This window comes from Vigna umbellata, chromosome 2 (assembly GCF_029865625.1).
Source record: "Vigna umbellata cultivar VRB3 chromosome 2, Vumbellata_1.0, whole genome shotgun sequence".
Lineage (NCBI taxonomy): Eukaryota > Viridiplantae > Streptophyta > Magnoliopsida > Fabales > Fabaceae > Vigna > Vigna umbellata.
In genome coordinates, this window is record NC_142166.1 from 38,561,444 (window position 1) to 38,579,918 (window position 18,475).

An 18,475-nucleotide genomic window follows, 5' to 3' on the forward strand; every position below is an offset into this window, starting at 1 on the left:
CGCTCGGTAACGTTTTAAACATTGTTTTTTCTTTCTTTCAAAAACATTAAGACCAAAACAGAACCACTTAACTAAAGTCAAAGTCTCAAATTCACATTATCGCATGTTAACAAACAAAAAACGACCAACAACCTCTACTCTTCTCTGCCCCTCACCGCACCCCACCCACCGACTGACCGGCCACGACCGCAATCAGCGCCCCATCGCCGTTCACATACAATCGTCAATGCCATGTTTCCTTATTTTCTTCGAAAAACGCAACAATACAGAAAGAAAATAACTCCATTACACTTGGATTCACATCTTACTGGACAAATATACATTACAACATTCTCGCTTCTCAACCATCCTACTTATTAAGCAGAGGAACAAGTATTACAAATTAAAATTTAAACAAAACTTCACTCTCAACTCAACTAATCTCCGTTCGTTATTTGTAACGGAGTACCTAAAACAACTGAATAAATAAAATACGAAAATAAAGCTTCTTTTTTTTTGGCTTTGAAAAAGAAAAACAAAAGATGAAGTAATTTATTTAATATTTTTACCACCGGGAGCAAAATCTGCCGTGAATAGGCAGGGCGGAAAGGGAAGGATTAAGGATTAAGGATTAACGATTAACGATTGACGTATGGTGAGTGAAAAGAGAAATCTCAGAGCAGAACGAGAGGATCAGAAGCTAGCAAAATGTCTTGGAAGTAATCGTCCACTTGGCAGAAGGTGGATGGAGAGCACGCTTTGTCGAAATCTATGAGGGAATCCGCAAGCAAAATACTACTTGTGTCGCTGAAAGCTTCGCCCGGGGAAAACGCCATGTTTTCGCCCAACATCTGGGACTCATCTACTACGCGCTCTTCTTCAAACAAAAGAGGGTACTCCGGGGCTTCGAAATTAAACACGTCGTTCCACTCCGGCAAGTTCTCCAGCGACATAAACTCTCCCTTTTCGTCGAACCAACTCGTTTCGGTCTCACCCTGGCACTCTCTCAACCCTTCCTCGGCTTTCTCTGAATTCTCTTCGTTCGAGTTGCTTCGGAAGTGGAGCACCGAAGTGGGGGAGGAGAGGTTGTGGTGGCAATGATCGTCGCCGGAGTCGTACCCGGACCCAGAGGCCTCTTCGGCCACGCCGACCTTCAATTCGGGAACCTCCGCAGCCGCAGCCGGCGGAGGTTCTTTTTGCGGCGGCGTTACAAAGTTTGTCAAGGCGTCCGGGCCGCGAAGCCTGATAGCGGCATTGTCGTAGACCATGGCCGCTTCTTCGGCAGTGTCGTAAGTTCCCAACCAGAGACGCACCCTTCTGGCCGGATCTCGAATCTCGGCGGCCCATTTCCCCCACGGTCTCTGGCGGACGCCGCGGAACTTCTTGCCGGAGTGGAGCTTGACTTGGCGGCGGCATGGCTCGGCGGCGGGCCTCTTGCGAGCATTGGAAAGGACGTTGGGGGCGGCGGCGGTGGCGGTTTGTATCTCAATGTGATTGACATAGCGCTTGATTCTCTGGCGGGCAAAGGGGAAGGATTCGTCGTCGCTGGAAGAGTCGGTGGCATCCGGATCAGTGTATGATATCCGGACTACTCTGCGGTCTGTGTTTGAATTGGTTTGGGATTTTTTGGTTGAGAGGAGCTTCTTGGTGAGGGTGTGATGGAGTGTGTGTTTACATAGGATACTGTCTTCCATCAGTAATAGTATTATGAGTAGTAGTGTTAGTATTGTGTGTGTGTGTGTGTGTGGTGGTAGTGTAATGACTGTAGCGGGAAACAGAAATAGGCGTGGTTTGGGAATAAAAGAGAAGGAATCGTGAAGGAGAAGGGTTGGGGGGTTTTATGTGGGGAGAAATGTTAGAAAAGGTAAGGGAAGGTTAAAAGGAAAAAAGAGGAAAGCAAGAAATATTAAAAACGGAAGGGAGTCGACATGGTCGGGAGTGATAGGAATAAAGAGAAAAGAAGAACTTTTGACATCATGGGGGTTGAGAGAAAGAGAAAGGGAATTATTGAGAGGATGGTGATTCCAATAGTCGCTGAGATTAGATGAGATGAGATGGTGCCGGAGACTTTCGTTGAAACTTCTTCTTCCTCTAGTGGCGCCCTTCAATGGAAAAAGGATATCTTGTGATTCAAAGTGAGGATAATAGAAAGGCAAGACAAGTGCAGATTGTGCAGGTTCTAGGGTACTACTTCTGCGACCTCTAGTTCAATCGGTAAACAAGAACCAAGACTCTCCACTCCTTAACACTCAATTCCTCTTTTATAGTATCCATCCCCCACCCCAAACCCCAACGATTACAATATCACTCTCTATTAAATTAAATCAAAAATTAAATTAAATGAATAACACACGTACTGCTGTTTACTACTATACTACTGTATATACGGTCTTTTTTATTTATTCAAAAATAAATAAATTATGGGGTGAAGTAGAGGGAGTTGTGTAGGTGGTGTGAGAAGGCGGAAGAATACGGGTCGCCGCATCCGTGCGATTGAAACGCGTTGCATATACGGTTCCACATGAGCCCTGGACACCAATGAGACAACATCTAACGGTGATGATTAATCATATGGCACATGGTTGGGTATGGTGTGATGTGAGTCACGTGAGGCCCAAGATACCCGCCCCTTTGCCATTCTTGAGTCAAAATGCTTTGACTAATGAACCCCTATTTTTCCTAATTCAACCTTTTCCCCTGCCACTGGTGGGTGAGTCATGTGTGTGTGTGGGTCATTAACTTTTTTTAAGCACTCTCACTCACAGTGTTTTTTATTTTTCTTGTTAAATGTTAAATCATTATTATATTTTACTTTTTACAGCTAGAGATACAAGTTAACGTGGCGGGCAACCTAGAATTTGCGGCCATTTACAATTCCACTCTGTACGTCTCTGGGTTTTTTCTGCTCTCTGTTATTTCGAGATAATCCAACTCTACGCGCTGTACACCACGTCCTAACTACACTCCACTCTCCACCTTGTACAAAATACTACATCAATTTTTCTTTTACCACTGCTCCCCCCACCTATTCACATCCCAAATTTAATATCTCTTTTTTTTTTTTCTTTCTTTTACTTTTTATTAAAAAACCAAACTTTAAATTTTACATAAATTAAAATATCTATTTCGTCAGTTACGGAGCCGTCTACACCCTCGACTCGATGATGTTCGACGCGCTGACTAGCATTTCTTAATCACTCACCCATCACCGTTTCACAGTATGTACTGTATAGATTAAAACTTGCAAAAGAACGTTAAAAATATTTGTGCATTATTTAAAATTATTTTCACAGATACAAAGTTATTCGTATTCTGCTAATCAGAATTGCTTTTTAATGTACAATTGTCGTATTAAATCATTATGAGTTAAGTACTATATAAAAGAAAAAAAAAATCATTCATCGAATAGATTTGATTGTGGTATTAAATCAATGGACCACTCGTGAAAATATCTACGCACCGGTTAAACCCTAAGTGTATGTAAAGCTTAAATTTAATGAATTTTACAATAAAGTTATAGGCGTATGGAAATTACTTACCTGTATGATTTAAGTCCTTTGACTTATTAGGTTAGGAGCATAGTTCCTTTATAATCTTATGATTTAGACGAAGGGGAATAACTGACTAGCGTTGTAAAGAATGGGGAATAAGGAAAGCTACGTGTGACAGTAAATGAGAAAATTCCGTTATTATTGAATGAAATATGGATGGATGTTCACAAAAATGGAGTGTGATCGTGCTAAAACAGTAAAGGGATCACTTGATGTTAAAAATAATAATTTTCTTTAAAAATATAAAAAAGTATCAAATGTCTAATCTCGTATAAAATTGTTAGAATCATAGAAAGGTACATTGGTTACAAAAACATTTAAACCAATAGATGTTTTGCTTGAGATAAACGTTAAAGCATGTGATTTGAGTATGATCTGTTCTAAAGGGATGAAGACGTGCATGCAACAGAGAAGATACGTAAAGTTGAGAGTTTGTGGGATTAGGATAACAACATACAATAGTCAACTTCAAAATAACACATGAAGATGTGATCAAAGAATGTGTTTTCAGTACGAAGTAATACCCAAATGATGGAAGCTATTTTAGAAAAACAAGAGCTGTTTTATTTTTTCAAAGACACAGGTACGAATCTTTTTAGATAGTCATCATTAATTTCCAATAAATAAGGTTGCTGTATTGTTTAATCATGGGTTCTTCAATATTCAAAATTTCCAATAGAAATGTGTACGTGTTTGCTTGTGTTTAATTTCCTTTTCAAGTAACGTGATAGAGTTGAAGGTTTTCGACGAAAGTATTTGAAAGGAGACCAAGTCATGTGGTAGATAGTAACAGTTATTTAAATTCTCTTGATATAGTTAGATTTTATCAATAAAAGATCTATGTATAGGGACAGTGATGTGCGATCTTTGTTTCGTTGAAACACACTACATTAATCTGCAGAATCACAACATCGCACATCCAACATTGTTATTGGTTCAGATAGCAATATTTAAGTTTTTACCTAATTTTAGATACTAGCTTTACATCTGTCATTTCATCTTCTCCTATGACTTAATGTTTTAGTCTTCACGTTTTCAAAATTTAATTCCTGCTCTTCATTTTCTTTTCTTTTCTCTTCTTTTCAATTTACCATTCACTTGCTTTTATATTTCATGTTTATTTATTTTCCTTCACAACTTATTTCTTCGCCATTTTACAATTCCGTACATTTACAGTTTTACATTCTTGTATTTATGTTTCAAAGTGGTTTCAAGTTGTATGAACGTCTTTAAGTTTGAACCGTTTAACATTTCCAAGTTATATTCTTTCTTCCACGTCCATGATTTCAATTTAAAAGTGTTATTTTTTCGTATTCGTTGCATTTTATGTCTCGAAGTTCTTGTCTATTAACAATAAACTGTTTTAAGTAAGATTTCAAATTCTATCAAGTTTACGTTTATAAATAGAAACAAAAAACATAATTAGAATAAAATACTAATTATATTTTTTAACAAATATCAATCGTTGATAAAAGCAAGGTTTAATATCATAACCAAAAAGATATTTCACTTTAATTTCATTTAACTAGTGGTGACACAACAAAATTTGACTCTTATTTTGGGTATTAAATTTAGCTAAACCATAGTTTTTTTGAGTATATATTTAATCATTTACTCAAAAACAGAAAATCAGAAAAATCTTAATTTTATTTCCGAATTTCAATTTTAATAAATTGGGTACATTGAATATGTATGAGAAAATTTCGCAATTCAAGTATTTTAATAATAAATTATCTTCATAATTAATTATCTTTATAATTGATTAAAACCGTTGTCTTTCTTCATTTGGATAAAATTAAAAAAAAAATTATATCAAGAAAAATAATTGTAGCTTTTATATGTTATAAACAGAGTAGGAAAGAAGTTGAAAAACAAAAACTATTGAAAGATAATTATTTTTAGATTCTCATTATTTTAATAATATCTATGTGATGATGCCTTCTCCTCTTTCTTTCATTATCACAAGGCAACAGAGTGTTTTCCTTCTTTTTCCCAACTTTATAAGGAAAAGACTCCACCAGAACTCTTCAATTCATTATGCAAATAAGTGGTAAAATTAGATGTACCAAATGATCTCTTTTCATTTTTATCAATAATAATATCTCGTTGACTATGCTCCAACAACTCATCCAGTTAGAGGGTAAACCTTTCTCATAAGTAAAATTTTTATATAATTTTACTAGAGATTTTAACTTATAACTACAAATTGATAGCAAGACTACATATATTTTTTAACGATAAAAATGGTATGCAGAGGCATTACAGTTGAGCCAACAATCCCAGCTAGATTGACGTGGATGTACCGAAAAATCTCAAATAAATATTTTTTTTTTTAAAATTCATCAAACAATTCTTAAAATGATCAACTTGTTTATTTTTTGCTGTTTTTCTAAAGCCGAAATAAAAAATTGTTGAAATTATAAATCAGTAATAGTGAGCATAATTCAAGTGGCTTACTTGATTGTGTTTGGTTTACTTGCTGTTTTTGAGAAAAATCCAACTTGGAACTAACTGCTAGAAAGATACAAAATTAAGTTTAGCAACATATTGAAATTTTGACCTGTAAAAGATGACAACCGGTGCTAAGAATGAAATTTTGACCTTCATTTTTCCAAATTTTCTAGTTAAAAACAAGTAGAAATAAAATAGAAAAATGAGCTAAAAAATTGGAAGGTAAATTTATGGGCGTAGCTAGAAGCCAAGACCGGCTCCTTGGAAGAGACATGGAAGTACGTGAAAGGCAAACAGTACATAAAACAAAATTGCCGACAATTTGGTTTTATTTCGAGGAAGTGACCAAACCGAAATAAAAGAAAAACAGAACAAAGAAATTATAGTTTGTAGAGTTTAGTGAAACACGAGTGATCTGGCTTCTCATAAGGCAACTAAGCATACGTCTTTATGTGTCACGTAGGAACCTGTTGGTGGATATGCTTCTCAATAAGAATTCGACAAATATTTAAAAATAAAAATAAATGCAACAACATTTAATTTATTTTAAATATTTCTGTTAAAAATAAAGGGACTGCCTTGCCGTTTTCGACTCGAAAGCCAGTTTTGGTTTTTGCGGCATCCTTTGTGGTTAGATAGATGTCGTATCATACACTAATGCTATTTTTGTTAACATTACTCCTCATTTTAAACATATTCAACTTAATCATATTTACATGCATATGCATTACGTACTAAAATCACTTTTCTTTTTCTTCTAAAAACATCAAAGATCAAACTTAATATCTTACGACCGGAATCTAGTATCATCACAAATATGATGTTTAATTTTTCTTTAACGTCGTGTTGCTTTACTGTTCTCTAATATAAACTCTTACAATTTTTTTTTAATTCATCTAGGTAAAATCCTTGAATAAATAGGTACAAGACGAAAATCATATGCGTATTTTCCTTAATTTAAAAAAAAAAAAAGGTAGTACTTTAGACAATAAGTTAAACGAAACGTGTCCTGTATTGCATTAATTAATAATAAATATAGATTGGACGTGCATGTTGGTGTAGTGGGAATGCAAGTGTACCTCTGTAAGGGAAAAACCGAAGGGTACGTTTGGCTAATTTTGGGAGGTTGGTTTTCTCTTGATTGTGTGTATATCAGTTCTTGGATTTATTCATAAAACATACATATTTATCATTCTAAATTACTAGTCCATAATGTATGTGCATGGTTTATTTTGTTTTTGTGGGTTTGTTCTGTGTATAAATTCACGCGGTTCAATTCATGCACGAATAATTTGGCTAAAACATGTGACCATTAAGAGTGAAACGTCCATTCACTATACTTTTAGATATTTCACACTTTGTTTACTTATTATAAGTTCATATACACCGATAAGTCTCGTGTGTATCTATATATCATTTAATAAATCATAAAGGTGTACATTGTTTTTACATTATGAGAAAACAAAAATCCTTTTGAGTAGAAAAATTGCAGAATGATAATAAAATCATTTATAAAGGTGGTGAAAATGACAGCTTCACATATAAACCAATTTAATGACTATATATCCGAATTCTGTTTTATAAACTATAGTAGTTGAATAGGGAGGTGGAATATTATTGATTTCATTGATAGAAGCAAACAAAAATGGAGTGTTATAAAGACAAGAGACCTATGGGTATATATACTTGGCATCAATGAATGGGATAAGGAGGTATCCAACGCAACTTGGTTTGGACAAGTGGACACATTTGACATTTCCCAAAATATAAAATCATACGTTGCTAATTTCGTAGCCAAGTTCGTAAATTTTTAGTGAATAAAAGATTTTAATGGTATTAATGGAATAAAAAATAATAAAAATGTTGACCTTGGGTTTTTGGTGTTTGTGAATGACCTTTTATGTTGAGATAAAATTAAAAGATGAAAGTTGAAACAATGTTGTGTGTGTTTGAAAGATCCCATGATATAGGAGAGGTAACCGAAGGCAGCAATAGAAATATGGATATATGGATCTTCAAAGACAGAAGGAGAGTTAAGAGTAATGAATCCTTGGAAAGTGGTCCTATGATGAGTCTCTAGCAGCTGCATTGACATTGAGCCAAGTGAAACAAAAAGTTTAAGCCAAGGCAGACACACAGCCAAGAACACCGAATTCGACAAATTGCTCGGTGGCTTCCGTCCCACTTTTTCATTTATATTAAAATTCAAACAACCGACTCTTCAATTAACTCAACATAATCTCTTATAATTTCGTGGCTAGTAAAAAGATATATATGGATGGAAAGATGGTGAATATTTATTTGAAAATTGAAGTGAAAATGATGAGTGATGGATTTAAGTATTTCGTTGTTTGTGTGTCCGTACGAGATTCGATGCCCTTGAATTGAGTGTGACCGGCACATCACACTCCTTTGGGTTCAGTGAATTCAACGCTAGCTAAGCTACCTTATGTTGTGCAACTTGAATACTGAGCTGCCATCCATCATGCACTCTTCCCTTCATTTCTTTTTTAACTCTTCTCCTCTCTATATATACCAATATTTTTTTTTTTTTAACTTTCTCTATCTTCTTCTCTTCTCAACCATGCTTCTGTTCCATTTCTCCAAGGATACCAACTTAATTCAATTACTTAATTTAATAATGCTCATGGCATTTCGTTTTCAATTTCATTCCTTTGCTACGTAATATTCGCTCACTTTTTTAATTTTCCTGTGAGATGTATCTTCACTTCAGGTACAAAAGTTTAACCAATTAATTTTCAGACGTAATGTAATAATAGTAATTATTTATATATATAATGATTAAATTATGTAAAGTTTGATATACATGGTAGTTAAGAAAATATCATGAAATTTAATGCGGAGTTGATTAAATTTTTAATTTATAAAAGTATTGATTGTGTAATTTAAATATTTTGTGCTTGGTAAAAACGGATCGATCTCTTTTCTCACATATATATAACCTTTTTAGTTATAAAAAGTATAAAAACAGTTATATTGTGTTTTTTATATTAATTGCTATTAGTAATAACAGTTTATATTGAGGTAGTTGTTTGTTTAGTTTTCTTTATTAGGTTTAACTACTTGATAGATTTCTAAAACAGTAATTTTTTGGATTGAATTCTTATAACGGAAATAACTTGCCATCTTTCAGACAGTAGACAAAACCAGAACTTACAATTTTAATCTATCCATCAAGTATTTTCAATGTTTTACCATTGTAATTTTGGTTTCATGAACAAATTAAACTTTTAATAAAAACAACTAATTTATTTTGACAGCATTATGTGTTATATTAATAAAATGTTTTGATAGTATTTAAAAATACATATAGATTATCAATAATATAAATACTTCGTATTAGTATTGTAGTAGAGCAATCACTAAATATATTGACAGTTTAGTTTTCATTAGACAATTTCTTTTATCAAGAGAAATAATCTTAACACTTTATTTTTTGTGTTAGTGTATGGTATTTTTATATGAATTATTTTAACACGATGATTAATGAAATAAATAATATTAGATTTCTAAAGAGGAAACAGAAGTATGTGTTGGTCTTTTTTTGTACGAATACTTTTAATAAAAAAAAAATGAATTTCTTAAATCTTATTTGATTTAATGTACTAAATGCGTTTTTACCTTAGCCAATGCATTTTTTCAAACATAATCTAAAACTGATATATATTATAAAAATAAAAAATGTTAAATAAACATAAGTAGAGTTTTGAATTAATTTGGAAATAGTTAATTTTTGGTTGAGCAGGTCACGTTACTGTAATAACTCCCAAAACATAAATTAGTGAATTATAAGAGGTATTCTAAAAAGATGGGCCAATTGCCGCATAATTTGAAGCTTTAATCAGTATGTTGTCGGTATTAATTTTTGTTTTTGTGTTTGAGATCGAACAACGTAGCTCGTACTTCCATGTAAGAAAAAAAGAAAAAAAAAAGACAGTAACGGTGGGAAGGCTTCAGAGGTGTGAATTTTAAATGATATTGGTAATAATATTATTACAGAATGGAATGATATTAAATGTTATCTTCACTAAGAACGCGGTCATAAGCTTCTCCCCGAAGCAAGAGATGTTGGTTTTGTGTGTGTCATAATTTTCAACCATATCACAAGAAATCACATAACAGACAAACAAAACGCAATACCTTCCTTTTTTACCAACCAAACACACTTCTACGCATCATTCATTTTCTTTACTTACCAACCTAATTTCTGTCACGTGACTCTTTCCACGTTTCACAACTATAGCTAAATTGGAGAACAATCAGATCAAACACTTTGTTTTTGAAAAAATTACTTTTAAAATAAATAAATAAAAACTCCCTTCATGGAAAGTAAGTTTTTGCTCTCCGAATCAAAAGATGCTGCCTTGATGACATATTGCAATGAATATAATTCCCAAAAGTAAACCAAACCAAAAGAAGAGCAAAAAAGTAAAAGACCTACATTATGCAGTTTTCTCTAGGAGATAAAAAAAGAATCAGATTTGCCTTGCTAAGCTTTTTCTTTCTCATATAAAGTTGTTCTCGAACTGCAAACGTGAGGGAAAGCGAACTAAATTTATAAATTTCACTAGGATTTTTTTTTTGTTCTTAAAATACTGTTTGGAAGAGTTTCTACAGCAATTTTTTTATGAGCAGAAAGTTTTGTTAATAATAAAGAGTACGGGAGGTACTCTAACTTACAAAGCAAAAGAGTTAGAAAAGGTCGAAACTCATTACACACACAATTTTAAACACGAAAAAGGATTGTGAATCCGCAGAGAGAACAAAAAACAACTTTAAAGAAAACCATGACCAAGATCTAATGTGTATTAAATTCCAACACTTACTCAGCATTCCGCTGCTGTCCCTACAAAATAATCTCATTCAACTCAAATGTAATTCAGTGGGGGAATAAAAACACACTAGTTTGTTAAAAATAAGAAAGAAAAATAACAGATTAAGGGCTTTTCACTTTTGAAATCTTAGCTGTCCATCACATTCTCTCTTTCCTTGCTATTCACCGTGCATGACATGTTCAACGGCTTAACCGTTTTAATTAAAAATGGTAAAAATCACACTTTACTTTTAAAAGTATACTTTACCCTTTAGAGGAGTAAGAAAATCACAATCTATGAGTTTAAAGACACCAAAAGAATTACTTTTCTTAGACGTATTTCTCAATTATAACATCGTTTATGTTTCCACTCACAAACACAATTAATGGGGTATTCTACTTATTTCTCGTAAGCTAACGATTCATCATCCCAAAAGACTGTTATATTGGTTATTTGACTTGTGATTTATAGAACTACCCAGATTTAAGGCCCAATGTTTTTACTAGAAAAATGTCTTTTAGTTTTCATAGACAAATATGGTAAATTACCATTAGTAAAGCTTGCTTTTTAAATGGATAAATTTAGTGTTTAAACATAACAAAATATATAAATGTAATACTTGATTAAAAAAATTGTTTTTTTTTTATTTAAGTTTTTCATTCTGTTAAATAAATTAGACGCAGTTCAAAAGTAAAATTTTGCATCATTAAAACGACATATGGGTTAAGAGAAAACAATATAATTTTTTTTCTGACAATTAATTAATTATCAGAGTGTGGAGTGTTTAAACTTACATTAATTAATTAATTAATTACAAAAGTAAAAATGTAAAAAAAAAGAAGAGGTTAACTCAACAATATGTGTTGGTGGTGTTTTACAGACGGCAACAGCTGGTTGTTTTATAGGTCGGGTTTGAATATACATTTTTTTTAATATTTTGACTGAGGATGAAGATTAGGTAATATTCAAGCAGATCACGTGCCCTCTATCGAATTTGAGTTACTTAAATAAAAATATCTTGCAGGATTATTCCAAAATCCAAATTTACTATTGCAAAAGAGACGTGTATCGGACGTGCGCATGAATGTGTCCAGACCAAGTTATCAGACTTTCTTTCAGTCCCACATAATTAGCGTCACACACACACACACACACAACAAATATATATTTATATATATGTATATTTCAGTATAATTTTTTTTACTTTTTTGGATTCAAACTCTAATGCATATACAATGTTTATTGTATTGTTAAAAAATGAAGAAAATGGGCTCGAGAAAGCACTGATATTTTTTTTGTCTGATCTAGAAAAGATCGCGTCTGGTTTATTTTATCGAAGGATCGTTAATAGTAATTCGTTCTTCCCATAAAAAAATGGTAGAGCGACTTTGACATGCACGTATGACATGTAAGTGATCTCAGGAAGATTTCGTTCACTCAGTAAATCTATTTAAAACAAAAACAAGGGTCGCAATTAATATGTAACATGCAGTGCATTGCATAGTAATAGGTTTGCAATAACAATATCTTGTTTTAAATAGTGTAGACACAAAGGAGTGATGTGAAGTATGGAGTACAGTAAAGGCTGCAAGTGCAAAGTGTGGAAGTAGAGAAACATGGTCGCATGGGGAATTTGTCTCGAGATTACAAGACACGGAGGGGTGAACGTTGAGCCTGTTTGGTCCCACTCTTTATTACCGGTTATCGGCACCGTTTTCTGAGTGGCACCTGTACAGTGGTGAAAGTGGATACTATTTGTTTTCTCCAATAATCAATGATTAATTATTATAGTGTAGAGAACCTAAATTCCAAGAAAGACTGATAATTAGCACTATGTTCTGATTGGTTTGGAATTTGGAATCCCAATCTGCTCTGAAAAATATGCAGAATGGCTAGGATTTGGTGGCAAACGAAAATTTTGTGCCTCAAAATGGGGGTGGTGGAAGGAACATGCTTTTGTTGTCATTAAACTTTAATCCCATAATGATTGAATAATAAGAACAAGAGATATGAGCGAAGCTGGGTTGGGTTACAGACACATAGAATATTGTAATATGTTTATTTGGTTAATTAGGAAAAATTGAAATGAAAAAAAGAGAAAGGTAGGACTAAAAAAGAAGAAAAGGAAAGAAAGACAAAGTGAAATGAGAGAATAAGGGGATTTGGTAGAGCGGGAGGAGAAGTCCAAAAACGGTGTCCTGCAAAAGCATAACTGCTCGTGCTTTCCTTCACGGTTTCTGGTTTTGTGTTTGGGAATTAATTGCGAAACCGAAGCAAGCTTTATTCGCGTATGATAGCATATTGTATGCCGTTTATAAACTGCAAGACATGTGATTTTCCTTTTCTTGTCTAGTCTGGGCAAAAAAGTTGGCTCCCACTTCAAACTTCTCACAATCCATTAAATAAGTGAGCATTATTATTAGGATTTTTGAGTGCGCTGCATGAGATTTCATTGTTTTCATGAATAATCTGTTGCCATGGTAATAAGAAGGATCATATTATTAGATTATGTAAGTGCATTGATATTATTATATAATTGTCGACAGCTCCAGCGAAGGAACTGCATGCATTGACTCAAAGTGGTGAGTTGAAATGACAAGTAAAAATTCCACTGATTAGAGATATTTTTGGCACCAAAATTCAACCCTTCGTTGTGGGCCTGTCCTCAGAAACAGACAAGGCCATGAGCAGTACATGGAACTGAGATTAGGTATTTGGGTTTTCTAATTAATCATCCGGGTTTTCAGGGGCCTTGCTCTCTCCAAACCCACTCGTGGGCACGACCCATTTGCAACACCTTTTTTAATATTCTTTTCTTCTTAATTAATGCCCCTCTATTTTAAAACTACACCTTCATCTTGGGCACCTATACTTGTTAATATAAAACTCACATTCAAGTACCACTCTCCTTAAACTAACTATTAAAACACACACGACATGGGTCACGATGTCCCTACATATTTAAACACTCTAATTCTTCATACATCATATATTATGTCTTTGCTTTTTCTCAACCCTATAAAATATAACACACAAATTCCACTTTCAATTCCTGCCTCTCCCATACCAATCTTACATTCTTAAGCACTCTTCCTTCTCACTTTAAACAAGTATTTCAAACTAAATAATGGTAAAAGACTCGTATAAGATCAATTTATAACATATAAAATATGATTAATAATAATTATGTAAAATTAAATTAGTTTCAAAATTTATTTCTTAAAAAATGTAATTAGTGTTAAAGTTAATCCACATATTCAAAAGTTAATCCACATATATGAAAGTTTTCTAAAACACTAAAGATTCATGATATACAAAAATACAACACTAAGTATATGATGTACTTACATATCAACGAACATGGATCGACCAATATCATGCTTGTTTTAGTAAACATTACCATGACTCGTAAATCATGGTAAAATCAATTCAAATGCAACTATTTATTACCTTTTGGAGAATCATATGTATCCAAACATACAGTCCCTTTAAATATTAAAATAACCTCCACTAGTTTTTAATCTCACATTAAATATAACAAAATAACCCCTACATATTTTTACACAATACCTCAATTTATAAATTGTTTATATGGATTTCAACAAATTAATAGATGATTTAAATATTAAAATAGTAACCTCTACTTTTAATTACTCATAAACGCATGAATATAACACAACAGCCCATACATATTCTCATTTAAGAATGAAATTTAGCATTTATGTATGGTTCAACAAAGAAATTTCGAAAAGAACATATGTGGAATAGTTAATGATTTTATTCGAGCAATTGCAACTTTTTTTTTTGTTTTGTTTTAAAGTATATATGACTTTAACTGTGTATGTTTTTTAAGTTGGTTTTTCAAGGGTGTACGTGTGTCTCAAGATCTTTTTATGTGTAGTTAAGTATTTTAAAACATGTTCACAAGATTTCACCATACACTATAAAAAGGTAAGTTATCTACTTAAGGAAACAATTGTTATTTCGTAATCACTTTATTTTGTTTAAAGAATATTATTTAGTAAAAAATTGTAGTTATTGTCTTTTATCATCTGTGCAAACTATATGTATTCACGCAAAGCTTCGAGTGGCAGGCTAATACAGACAAAGACGATAGGTTGATATTAAAGCTAAAATAATCAAGCTGAGAGACCTATAAGCTAAATATGCCAGAAGATCAATGGTAATCATGCACACTATTATACTCATATTATATATATATATATTTTCAAATAAATGGCGAAAAACTTTATTTAGTTTTTAGTTTCATATTTCTAATTTCTGGTTTTACAATTAGGCATACTGACTCAGTTTACACATTATTTCAATACCAAACCAGTCACTGGGTAGACCAGATTGGGTTAGGTTAATCTCTAAAAAGTTTATTAAAACTTTTTTCTTGAAAAAGACTAAACTACAAGTTTACTACACAAGGAGCAGAAACTGAAATAAATATAGTTCAGTACGTAGTAATTAATATTAAATAATAATATCAAAGTTGAGTTTCATATATTTTTAGAATTTATAAGATATGGAAAGGAAACATGAAAGATATGATGTTTTTTGATTAACAGAAACTCTATGTATCTCAATGCAGAAGTTTAGTTAATGCATGAGTGGTTGGAGGGATTCCGCTAATATAACGGTTGTCGTTTGATGTGGCCGCCAGAATGAATGTAGCTATATATATATATATATATATATATATATATATATATATATATTCCTATTTCTGATTATTTTCTACTACTACTTGTACTATTACATGATTATGTCTCTTATTAATTATGTTCTTAGTCCTTTCAAACTTTAAATAAGCTTCATTCTCCCTATTTCTTCTTTCACCATTTAAATCACATGCATTCCACTTGCCTGCTGTTAGTCAACAATCTTTGAGAAACAAAATTAATCAGTTAAATTAAAATAGAATTTTCTTTTTTGCATGTGAAAAAAATAATTTTGTTATAATTAGTATCTTTATCTCACTGATTAATGTCACCTTTTAAGTAAATACTAGCACGTATATTTTCTGAGTGTCTATTTTTTTACGAATAAGATATATATTTAAATGGTCTGTCTAATTCTCGTAGATTATTTTAGACGTGTTTTGGTTAAGTTTACATACACGTACAAACAACCGTCCTTATAAACTATGATAAATTTCGCATATAGATTAAATTTTATTTGCTTGGAAATGTACTTTTCGACATTATATCTTAAAAAATTGTTTGAAAATTTTAACTACTCAGAATTAGATGAGTTTAGTTTAGCAAGAGTGATATGAAGATTGAATAAATAAGAGCGAAAAGAGGTATTTAATGTTATAGCAGAAGTTTATAATTGTTGAGTGGTGGTTCAGTTTTCATAATAACTCACCCGACATTGACAGGTAATGCAGCTGAGGGAGTAATTGAACTGTTTCACAAATCTCTAATAAGCAGAAAAATTCAAAGGAAACTTTTCAATTTTCTTCCAAAATTCAAATCATCTTCACTATTGGATTAGGATCCAAAGTTCGTTTTATACCAACTAGTCAAACCCAGGCATTTACTGTTTGCACCTCCTCAAATTTTTTAATATCAACATTTTATCTTTCGTAAAAGTCATTTTCTGGAATAAGATTTCCAAAATGTGATTTTGGTAACAAAATTTCCAAAAGAATTTTCAGGAAAGAATATGATTTTCGGAATAATACAAGGAAAATTAGAGCTTCATTCTTAATTAATACAAGGAATGATTTTTTAATTAGAGCTTCATTCTTTTAAGTCCTTATGGACAATTGCTTCTTGCACCCTATAATACAAGGAAAATACTTAAACATCATTCACTATTGCACCACACCACCTTTACCGCCGTTGCCGTCACCGAATCCCTAATGCAAAAGAAGAAGAGAGAAAATGATAAAATAACTCATTTCATGTAGAAATATTCTGCAGAAAACTCATTCCCGAAGACATTATATGAAAAGTTTGCTTCAGAAATATAATCCAAAAGATATGTTAAAAAATATATTTTACACGTTTTGGATATTTTATTCTAAAAATTTCATTCTGGAAATGATGTTCCGTGAAATTTTGCTGCAGGAATGTTATTCCTAAAATTTCAGAAATTCTGTTTCGAATTTAATAAAATGTTTGTTTTTGAAAATTGATGGGTGCAGGAAACAATTTCCTTTTTTTTCTGCTGCGGATGTAAATGTTCAGCCCGAACAAACAAAATATAAAGAGAGTTGCTCTCTTCACCGTCACCAACGGTTCCCTGCACCACTCCATTATAAAACACTTATAAAACAGATGTAACATTCCGTTTATATATTTTATATTTTAGTTTATTATTTTTATTTAAAAAAAACAAAAACTTCAATGAAACATCCGTTGAGTTTTAAAAAGTATTTTATTTATTATTTAAATAATAATATATAAATTAAATTAATAATAATTATATATTAATTTAAAATATAAAAAATTTAAAAACTATAAACTAAAAACTAAAAAAAAACTAATTCAACGGATGTCACTCGGACGTAGACAGCCGTTAATGGATTGACACATCCGTTTAGTAGATTTATAACAAAAATTTTAATTATTATCTAAATAATAATACATAAATTAAAAATAATAATACTTATTTTATTAAATAAAATAAAATAAATTTATAAATAATTAAGTAATAATTTTAAAATAATTAAATAATATTTATATATTAATTTAAAATACAAAAATTTAAAAAACTAAAAACTAAAAAAAAAAATTCAACGGATCACATCCGTTAACGGACGTGGCACATCTGTTTTAATATATTCATAAAAAATATTTTAATTATTATTTAAATAATAATACATAAATTAAATTAATAATAATTATTTTATTAGATAAAATAAAATTAATTTATAAATAATTAAGTAATAATTTTAAAAAAATTAAATAATATTTATATATTAATTTGTATAGTTTGACTTACAATCAAATAAACTTTTGCTCTGAGCATATCGTGCATACTTGCTAGATTACAAATTAATAAATTTTCTCTTACCAAATGATTAATAAGATATTTTATTGATTATTTGTTCATATAGAAGAAGTAATGTAATTCACCACAAAACCAATTTTCTAGCACTAAGATATTAGAGAAATTCATGTCTTCTTTGATGAATTCACAATAAAGCTTAAACAAGTAAGAATAATTTATTTTTATTATTGATTTTAATTCTAAATCGCTCTATTCATAAACCAAACATAATTTATCAAAAGTTATAACCATATATATATGCTCTTAAGATGGAAATGAGAAATCTCTAATCAATAATGTCAAAATTGTCACAATTTTTTTTTTCTGTTTAATGTAGTCCCAAAGAATGTAATTTGTGTTCAATTTGGTCCTTTTAGGAAACACCGTCTAAATCGTTAATGGCGAGATGTCCACATGTGCATTACAGAGTGAAATTGGCTTACGTGGAGTCCTTTGTGGCGTTGTTAGTTGGATTTATTATTTTTCAAATTCTATTTCTTTTATTAGGGTTATTCTTTTGAAATTAAATTAAAGGTATTTAGTTGTAAAGTTTTGATCGTGGTTTGGGAGGGAAATCTGCGAGATTGGGAAGAACAGGTTTGGAAGAGAACACCAGTGACGAGTTGTTCGAATTGGAAGCATTTATCTTTG

The 18,475-nt window shown here is 31.6% G+C and overlaps 1 protein-coding gene across 1 annotated transcript; it reads right to left on the reverse strand.

The window, feature by feature from the left end:
• Positions 1–264: 264 nt before the first annotated feature.
• Positions 265–2,741, reverse strand: LOC148203947 (ethylene-responsive transcription factor CRF4-like). The gene has a single exon (XM_088106734.1). It carries the CDS (start codon positions 1,671–1,673, stop codon positions 654–656), a length of 1,020 nt encoding a protein of 339 aa, XP_087962860.1. The 5' UTR covers positions 1,674–2,741; the 3' UTR covers positions 265–653.
• Positions 2,742–18,475: the final 15,734 nt, after the last annotated feature.